The 10,386-nt window shown below is 36.7% G+C and overlaps 1 protein-coding gene across 1 annotated transcript; it reads right to left on the bottom strand.

The window, feature by feature from the left end:
• Window positions 1–1,951: 1,951 nt before the first annotated feature.
• Window positions 1,952–8,660, bottom strand: dnase2 (deoxyribonuclease II, lysosomal). Its single transcript, XM_079624670.1, has 7 exons — window positions 8,068–8,660; window positions 7,696–7,801; window positions 7,023–7,182; window positions 6,406–6,496; window positions 6,149–6,313; window positions 4,223–4,444; window positions 1,952–3,355 (listed from the first exon to the last, which is right to left on the bottom strand). Exons 2-7 carry the CDS (start codon window positions 7,782–7,784, stop codon window positions 2,967–2,969), a joined length of 1,116 nt encoding a protein of 371 aa, XP_079480796.1. The 5' UTR covers window positions 7,785–7,801; window positions 8,068–8,660; the 3' UTR covers window positions 1,952–2,966.
• Between the last annotated feature and the right edge of the window lie 1,726 nt (window positions 8,661–10,386).

Below are 10,386 nucleotides of genomic sequence, written 5' to 3'. Positions count from 1 at the left end.
GTCGTTTTCGCGGATCCATTTGAACGGGGAACGTTTTGACAAATTGTGCAAAGTACATTTTTTCCGCTTCAGTGCATCGTTGTCGTGTAAACGCACCCTTAGAAGGCGGCATAATCACGCAGCCTACATTTTTAAACTGGCTTTGCGTGGGGAGCACCTATAATGCCTTGAAGTGCTGCCTATGTAGGCAGCTCACTAGGTTTTGGGACAGAGCCAATAGAGTGTTGAACTGCAGGTCTCCAGTTCTGGCTGTTCTACGAAACCAAATCGATTCTTTCTTTTTTTTATGCAACAAAGCTGTGCCTGTGACATTATTTTTGTACCGATAAATGCATAACGCTACGATCATCGAGAATAGAAAAAACAACACTTGTTTGTACCCTGATGAACCGTGCGCTCTCCGACTCGTATGCTGTTGACGTCTCTGTGGGAACGGAGGCATGCGAGAGCTCGCAGTAAGGAAGAGGGGTCTCCTTTTATTTCCAGCATTTGGTTATGTTCCAAATAACCAAGCATTTGGTATTTCCAGCATTTGGTTATGTTCGGAATAGCATACTACCATACTTACTATTGCTGCATATAGTACATTTCTGTATACCTACTACATTTGCTAGAATGTGCAGTGTATGAAAGAGCTTTTATTTTACAAGATGATGAGTGGATGCTGAATTAAACCGTACAATGTGACGATGACAGCAATGTAGCATACTCCTGTTTGAGAGCTTATCCTGGTAAAATGGCAACTGTTTCAAATACTTTTTTAACAAAATAGTGGGAAGTACAGTATACAGCGAGTAAGTCGTAAGCTAGTATTCCTTTCCAATCATAGCTTTTGTTTTTGGTCACTTGTTTGTTAAGTGCCTTATTATCAGGTGCTCTCGTGTGAATGTTGTTCTGGTGTGTTGCGCAGTGAAAAGCATGTTGCAGCTTCAGTCCTGTACCGTCAGATCTGTATTCTGACACGTTTATGCACTACATACCTCCTATTCTTGTAATAAACTTTACTTTTGATACAACTGACAGCTTTCAGACCTGATTCATGCATTCAAAATGTCATTACACGTGAAAAACAATTATAAACTAGATGTTGCATGTTTCAGCAACATATTCATGATAACTTGAAATTATTTTACAGAGACTGCTCTCGCAACAAGCACAAATATAAATTTTCACATTTTTGACTATAATTTTTTTTTTTACAGTAATACCATTTTCTTTACATTAACCATGGCCTGCTGAGTCTCCTGCTCCATTTTCTGATAATCTGCAGTTATTAAATATATTAATAATAGGACCATAATATTTTATATTATTATTATAAATAAAAAATTTAACTGCAAACAGCAATTAACAGGGTTCAGCATTGTTTTTTTATTTAGCAAGCATGTAACTATCTAGATCAGAGATGGTAAAGACCATTCACAGCCAATACAGGTCATTTCTTAGGAAATATATGTTTTATCAGATCTTTTTACTTGTTATAGCGCCACATATTGCCCGATTTCCATAAGTTTGTATCTTCTTTAGAATTATATTTCACAAGTGCTCACCTAATTTAGCAAAGTTCTGAGTTTTTGTTTAGGAATGATTATTTTGCAAAAGTATGTTTAAAAAAAAAAAAAAAAAATTTCATTGATCAAATCAGAGATGTGTGTTTTGTTCGCCATGAGCAAAAGATTCCGACCAACAGTTTAAGAGTTATGAGCGATTTCGTACTTTTGATCGCTGTAGCGCCACCATCAGGCCGATTGGGGTGAGTCTCTGTGACGTTGTAGACTAGGCGAGTACTATCAGCCCTCACGGTTTCAAGTCTACGACTTACGGTTTGGTCCGCCTGATCACTTTATTATAGCAGAATGTTGATCTTTGAAAAACCGAACTATTACAATAGGTTTCAGCTCTAATAATAATACATAAAAAACACAGTACTGTTCAAAAGTTCGTTTTTTTCATTCTTTTAATTCAGCAAGTATTCATTAAATTGATTAAACAAATACAGTTAAGACATTTTTAATGTCTCAATTATAAGATTTCCATTTCAAATAAATGCTGCTCTTTTGCAAAAAATATCACCATTTCCATAAAAAAATATTAAGTAGAACAACTTATCAACATCGAAATAATAATAATAAGAAATGTTTCTTGAGCAGCAAATCAGCATATTAGAATGATTTCTGAATGATCACGTGACACTGAAGACTGTAATGATGCTGAAAATTTAGCTTAGCATCACAGGAATTGATCTTCTTTATTAGTTCAGGCCTCTTTCTGAACTCACTGGGTACTCTGGCCGCCTTTCGTTATACAGAATATTTCCCCCTTATTAGTTATACAGAATATTTCATTATAATTTGTGAAAAGCTAAAACAGTGAAAATGTAGTTAAAGTCTCTTACAGTGCTTTTATTTTCTTCAATTTAATACAGCAACAAGATTTGAGTGATTAAAAACATCTCAATACAATTCTCATAATGCACTTCTGGCTTCTCCAGGTCCGAGGTGATGTGCGTAATTTTGGCCACTAGAGGCACCAGACAGAAAATTGTAACATCGCCTCAACCAATGGTGAGAGTTAGGGATTTGGCAACCCATTTTTTGTAACAACATAAGTTTTCTAGAAAACAGATATTTGAGTTTTAATGCTGAATGCTTTTAATTAAACACTTCACCATCTAATACCTTATGTTACTTCTTATGTATTAAATAAATATATTTGATCATAGCCCAAGCAAATATTTATGTATACACAGTTTAAAAACACATAAAACTTTAATTTATAGCCAGTTTAGCTGAAGTTATGAGACATTGGATTTATCATAAATTTACAGTCCTTTTGCATTTAAAATTAATGGCCCTGCATATTGCTACGTTCAATAGAAAAAGCATTTGACCTCAGAATCATACCTGTTTGACACCTACACCTGCAGTCGTTCTGCAATACCCTGACTTCTGCTGTGCTCAACCGCATCAGAGATACCGAGCGGCTTTTTCGCATGTCTGCACTTCTCCACCGCAGGTCTCGCACTGCAAGGCGGCCGAGCGATAGGCCTTCCACACCACAGCATCTTGGCGGCACACCGTTCCCCCACCTCTCCTTTCCTCCGCCTCGTCACGGTTGATGTCTCCTACGCAGACCCAGCCGCCTGATGTCCCACTTCCACTGCCGGTGCTGACCGCCCACTTCGAGTGGTCCTCTGTGGCCTTAAACGTGACGCTCTGGCCTGGGGAAATGAGATCTATGTTGAGGACTTTCCAGTTGTCAGAGCAGTCAGAGGGCAGGAGGCCCGTGGAGCGACGCCAGAACTGAACCAGCAGGTCGGACTGTAGCGCAGGTGCCACCCAGGAGTGATACAGGTCTGGTTATCAATGAAACAGTGAAAAAGCAAAAATTACTTATTTTTTATGAAATGCATGCTAAATAGATTACTGGAGTATGTTTTACTCTTTCAGTCTTTCTACTTTAAAGTTAAATTTAACTTGATTTAAAAAAAAAAAAAAAAATCAGTGTAGATGACTCAAAGCCAAAGTTCTGAAAAACAGCAATATGCATCACAACTGTCTTAAGATCCAGATTTACTAAACAGGGCAAATTAGCATGAGAGCGCAAAACCAACAAAAAGAACGCTGATGAGATTGGGAAGTCCTGCGTGTGATATACTGACTTAAGAAAATGAAAGAATACAGGCGGAGCAGATCATTTCCATAATGACCAACGCAATCTACCAAAAGCAGCGCAAATTAGCGTCTGGTTTAAGACATGCTTTTTTTGGGCATCAAATAATGGTGCAAATACCAGTAAATTGACCTCGCATAACCCATTTAAACACTCTCCTCCCATAAATTTTGCATCTGAAAAGGAAAAATGCATGCATATGCGATAAGTTCAGCCACAAAAATAACCCTGTCCATGCCTTTATAGCGCAATTTTTTTACTGCGTGTCTAGAAAATCCTGACAGTGTTTTTTTAACACCAAAAGAGGGTTTGCGATGCCGCAAGCTGTTAGTAAATCTGGCCCTAAGATGTCAATCTAGTACATATTTGCATAGAATACCAATTTTTTGGCAAACTGCAAACAGATGCAAGAAAACATCCTCAACATAACCAGAACAGATTTGTTTAACAAATAGAGCTAAAATGTTTAACTCTTGATCGTTACACATTTGACTGGATGGCATTAGTGTGTCACTTACACCATTACATCAGTATTAAAAATGAGTCTTACCATTGGCAAATGATGCACCTTTTGCAAAGCTAATGAACTCCGTTCCAGCCAATGAGAGGAGTGATATACTGCGATTGGATGGGGAGGGGGAGGGGGAGGAAGTGTTGTCCCATCGGCCCAGTGTGTGTTTACAGAGCTGAGCCATAGCAGGAACAGCAGCGGCCAGGGAAGCAGGGATGCTGCAGTCATATATGTGAGGCTGATTGATCTTTAACTGCTCACCTGTGGAAAATATTATAAGAGAATATATTACATTACCATCACAAAGACAATCCAAACAGAATAATAAAGTAAATAACAACAATATATATATATATATACACACACAAAATATATCACAGGGAAATAAAGTACATTACATGAAAATATATTACATTGCCATAAGAGAGAAAAAAACACAGATTTTATTATTTTATATAAAAAATATATATATATTTGTTTATATATATATAATTATTATTATTGCCAATATAGTTAAATAGTCCAACTGTGGGCTGGTTATGGCCACAGCCAAGCTTATAATATTTTTTTTTTTTTATGTTTTGGTGTCTATTACAATATTGCTCCCTGTTTTATAAGAGAAATACGCCTCTTGAGGCCATGCATGTATGACATTTACAGCCTTGACTGGCTTATTTCTGAGTTTCTCAACCTTTCTCCCTTATCTGACCCATCCATGTCAAGCCTGGGAGTGTCCAAGAACAAGCTAATGTTTGATTAGGAATAGTTTGAAACATGTACTGTTGATGTCCCTCCAGGAAAAGGGTTGAGAAACACTGTCTTATTGTTTTATTACTATTATCGGAAAGTGATAATACTGTGATTTACAAACACAAGACTGAATGAAAGAGCAGCACAGTAGTAGGTGATGTCACTATGGTTACTGTGTCAGATGTCGGATTACTCTTTAACAGTCACTATGGCAACTGCATCCCATAAATGTTTTGACTTCAGAAATTGCATATGAAAAGGTTATTTGAGAAGAATTTCACACAGCGTTTCTAACATCAGACACTCTTTAAAACAAGCATATGAGAATTTAAAACGTACTAGTCCACCTCATTCATACATGCAGTCATATACTGTGGCAAATTAAAATAATTAAATAAAGAATATTGGTAACCAGGTAATCAGTTCCCAATGACGTCCATTTTATGGACAAATAAACAAATACAATGGAAATCAATGGGAACCGAAACTGTTTACTAAACATCCTTCAAAATATCGTCGTTCATGTTCCACAGAAGAAATAAAGTCATACAGGTTTGGAACAACATGAGGGTAAGTTTATTTTGGGGTGGACTGTCCCTTTAAAGTGTGTTTAGACTAAAACACAAAATATGTGCAAAAACTGCATACATATTTATTGCTTTAGGACAATAAATAAAAGAGTTCATTTTAAACCATCACAATTTTTGATAAAAAAGACCATATTATGCCCTTTTGCGGGTATACTAGGATTGGTTTTCTTGTATAATTTTCTTGTATAATTCAAAATACACATTATTTTTCACATATTTGACATTGTTGCAGCACCTCTCTTACAAGTCTGTCAGTAACACTCCGTTTAGTTCCTATCTCTATGAAGCCGCTCCTTTCGAAAAGCACAATGTGTTCTGATTGGTCAGCTGGAGAAGTGTGTTGTGATAGGTCAACCACTTCGAATGCGTTTCGGAAATGCCACGCCCCTTACCATTTACCACGGCCCTTTCAACACACTACAACTCACCCTTTTTTCTTTCTTTTTTTTTTGCCTATACGTTGAGCGAGAATTATTTAAATGAGAAATATTGTGACCTGTTCGTTCCCGGGAAGAAAACTCAAGACTTCAATCGAGGCGTTTCGAGGAGTTCAGAAACTGTGCGCACTGATATAGAGAATAACTCTCTTTGGAGGAACTTTAAATGCATTGGAGGCGAGGCGTACCTATGGTCTGAAAGCGCTCAAAAGGATATGTGACACAGATGAAGTTCTGTCCATTACTTATGCCAGAACTGGGGTATGAAAACTGGCCAGCTGATTTAGGAGGGGGGAAATGAGGTGTGCTGTGGACCAACCAGAAGCCCTGCTTCTTATCAAAGACAACAACCCCTGGAAGAAAATAAATAGTGTATATTAACATGATCCACAAAATAAATGTGTGTTTATGTGCCTTAAATAGCAGTTAAGTTCAAAAACTGCACCTTTGGTGTGGCCACAAATCCCGCTCGCACCATCTAAAGGCTTCTGTCGTGGTGGCTGGTCATTATACGAGATGTATCCAACATCACCGCCCTAGAAAAAGGAAAAGCTCAAAGCTTCTTTAATAATAAACATGCCCTTGTGAGGATCATGTGACATAAAGCATAAGTTCCTCTTTTATTATAAAACAGCTATGTGCACATAAAGCCAGAAATACCCGTTTTAGTTTCTTTTGAGCATGTTTGTTTTCATGCATGCGTGTACACCGCAAAAACACTTATGAGAATAAATTAATTAGGTATCTGATTTGTGCCACTTTTAAATGTGGTAGTATAACTAAATAGATTTTAAATACATTTATAATTAAAACTTGGAATGTAAATGCCAACGCAGGGTTTTAATACTTCTGCAAAATGGGGAAAATGTGCAGACTACAGAACAGGATCCGCTGAGTAAGCTCTAGAATCAGCCAGAAAATGACTGATAATGAAAAACTTTGGGAAAAAACAAAAGTTGGTTTAAGCAAAAATTGACATTTCTCTTTTATTATTTATCAAACAACTTTATGATAATGTCATGTTGTGCTAATATAATTGCATAATTTGAGGGTGAGCTGTACCTCATATAAAGGCCCTACTGTTCTGCCAACAGCACTTTGACTGTCATTAACTAAAGTCTTCCCATCCATCCATCCCTCACTCTCTCCATTCATGAAAAGATACTTCAGCCCCTCCTGCACAGGGGAATGACGCAGGTGTGGGAGTTTATACAAGTAAAACCTGCAAGGAGACACAGAAAAGAGGAAAATATGACCCCATCATGAGTACATTTTACAGCTAGATTGATGTATTAACTTAAAGGTACATTAATTTGAAAGAATCTCATTTGCATGTTTAGATGTGAATTCCAATGAATCAATTAATGACAGAATTTTCATTTTTGGTGAACTATCCCTTTAAATAGTCATGTTGTGAATAAGTTGTTTGATTAATATGATTATTAAAAAGTTTTGGAGCACTTCCAAAAACATCTCTCATCCTCACCCAGGCTACATTTAGTTGATCAAAATCACCATAACTTGGACACTGCTTGACATGACATGTCAACTACCCATCATCTTTGATGTCATGGAATGTCCTCTTTGATATATACAGTGTTAGGACTTAAAACTGTGGCGTGTACAGGTATGAATAAAACATATATCCAGAATGGACAAAGATGAACTGTGCCCCAGACTATGATTCAAGATGTTGCATGTTATGTGTTTCTATGCCATTTAAAAATATACAAACCAGTCAACAGGTTTCCCCTCGTCATCATAACATGATATGGATGAAGAAGCAACTGATGCATGAAGGAGGAGCAGAACATGAAGCAACATGATGGAACTTAAAAAACCTGAAACAGTACAATAGTTTTATTTGTCTGTCGGGGTAAATCAAGTGTACAAATACAATAACAAACCATCTCAACAACACACTGTAAACAGTCTGAATGTTAACGGGTATAATAATGGTGTATTACTCGTGTCCGTTTTTAGTTTTAATGTAGGCGTTGTAGTAACGTTAGCCTATTTGCTTGGTCTAATATGTGACTGAACTCCAAATAGCTAAATTAATGATAATCGACATTTAAGTATGACCGAAATCTTATCTTTAGCCTACCTTAGCGAAGGCAGACGTTCTGCTGAGACAGAAGTAACTGAGTCATATCAGTTCTTCCGATAGCGAAACTTTTTAAAAATCCTCATGTTGTCACATGTAGCAGGTTGGTTTATTGTAGACGTAGAATTAAAAGCGAGTAGAATCGCATTTAGCATATCCAAAATGGGCGGGGACTGGTGGCCATGATGTTTTCATAAGTGTTCGCATAATATTTTCTTTTTTTGAACCATTGTGCATTTTCATTTCAGTGTCTATTACAGTTTATCAGTGTCGTTATTCATGCGTTTATTATTATTCACAGCGCTGCTAAACAGGGAGAGTTGTCACGCTATAACTGTAACTTTTCTCAGCGCCGTCAGGAAGAACCAATCTCAGTCGTTTGTGATGACTGGGTTATTTTTTTTTTAAATATCGATCGATTTTCCTTGCCAGATGCCAATCATTGTTAAAATGTTCACTTTTTTTACTGTATATAATGGTCTCTAACGAGGCAAAAAACATGAATGGCGCTCAATGGAGTATTATTCTGAGCCCTAGTGCGCCTCCTGAAGGAACCACTTAATCAAAATTCAGCATAACACCGGAACACCGTCAAACCGACTTGTTTTAATGCTCTAATGAATATCAATGAAGCACCATGCACCATGACACTTGTCAGTTTGTAGCAAATGTTAGAAGAACAATAAATAATTTTGTTTATTTTTAATGATCCTAATGAAATAATGTTGAAACGTTATACAATGTTTGAAATCCAAAGAGTCCCTCGTAAAAATCGTTTCTGTGCATCTATGAGGTTACGACATATTCAACTTCATGTCATGATGCATTAGCCTACTATTGATGGCAGCAAAATCACTGTATTATGCAGTTAATTCAACGAAGTAAGTATTTCTTAACTTCCCTGTTCTGTTTTTGTTCACTGGAGACAGAGACTGAAAAATAATGGCCTAATTTAAGAGAAGAATCATCGTGCCCTACATCTGTGGGGAGAAAAAAAAACATTTTACCATTTATTGTAATTTTAAGCAATGAATCACATTGCTTTTCGCCTAGGCTATATCACAACAAGTTTCTACTGTTGTTAAGACGAAGAAAGTTATTAGTAGGCTACATATTTGTGCATATTAATAGGTAGACAATGTAGCATTCAGTTTTTAGCATTCAGATTTAGTCACATTCATTTGTGAAGCTGTCAGTGCTTGGTTTACAAACACATGGTTATTTATATAAAATGCAATCAGATGATGATGTAGCCTACACTTTCAAATATGTGTCTAAAAGCTTTTGCTTTACTATAACTAACTGATATTGAGCTGATGTAAAACAGAAAGAGTTTAGTAAATTCTGGATTTACTAAATTAATGTTACTCTTTTAGGAATTGTATTTGATTTAATTTTCTGCATCTCCTTCTTCATGCCAGAAGAGGTCGCTAAGGTCTACTTTTAAACACATCTGCCGGGCCTGATGCTATGGAGGATTTTCTGAGAAGGGGTTTACTTATGGTTACTATGATTTTACATCAACTTCCACCGTTAAACTAACGGTTTATTGTTGCTGTGGTAAAGCCATAGCTAATCACCACAAAATATAGTTTTGCTTGTGATTACTATAATGTTTTACATTTAATAGTCTACCACAGTTAAACTCTTGTTACTGTAGTAGAACCAGTTAATTTCCATAAAAGATGATTTTACTTGTGGTTACTACGATTTTACAAAAAATACTCTTGTTCCTGTAGTAAAAAAAAACCCTGTTCATATTAGTTAAGTTCACTTTACGAAATGCAGTAAGGTCTCATTTGTTAACATTAGTTACTATAATACATAAACCAACAACGAGCAATATATTTTTTACAGCATTTATTAAACTTGTTAATGTTAGTTACCGTAATACAATGTTCATGTTAGTTCACAGTGCATCAGCTATGTATGTAAACAGATACAAGTTTTAATCTTAAAATGTATTAGTAAATGTTGATATGATATTAACATTAGCCAATTGTGTGTGTGTGTGTGTGTGTGTGTGAGAGAGAGAGAGAGAGAGAGAGAGAGAGAGAGAGAGAGAGAGAGAGAGAGAGAGAGAGAGAGAGAGAGAGAGAGAGAGAGAGAGAGAGAGAGAGAGAGAGAGAGAACAGGAGGGATGTGGATGTCAGCAACTTGTGGTTATTGCCCTGTGCACCTTGCTGAAGGTGGAGTAGAGTTTCACTGGAGACAGAGACTGAGTTTAGAGGCTGAGAGAGAGAGAGAGAGAGAGAGAGAGAGAGAGAGAGAGAGAGGGAGAGAGAGAGAGAGAGAGAGAGAGAGAGAGAGAGAGAGAGA

This window comes from Phoxinus phoxinus, assembly GCF_949152265.1.
Source record: "Phoxinus phoxinus genome assembly, chromosome: 10".
Taxonomy (NCBI): domain Eukaryota; kingdom Metazoa; phylum Chordata; class Actinopteri; order Cypriniformes; family Leuciscidae; genus Phoxinus; species Phoxinus phoxinus.
Note: the sequence above shows the minus strand (reverse complement) of the source record. Positions and strands in the feature narration are given on the sequence as shown.

Bases quoted from the DNA above. Each gene is read 5' to 3' on its own strand.
- dnase2 (XM_079624670.1), bottom strand. From the start codon at position 7,784: ATGTTGCTTCATGTTCTGCTCCTCCTTCATGCATCAGTTGCTTCTTCA. The intron at 4,445-6,148 runs GTACGCCTCGCC...TATTTTCCACAG, and splicing joins TGAGCGCTTTCAGACCATAG to GTGAGCAGTTAAAGATCAAT. The intron at 3,356-4,222 runs GTAAGACTCATT...ATTGATAACCAG, and splicing joins AGGTGCATCATTTGCCAATG to ACCTGTATCACTCCTGGGTG.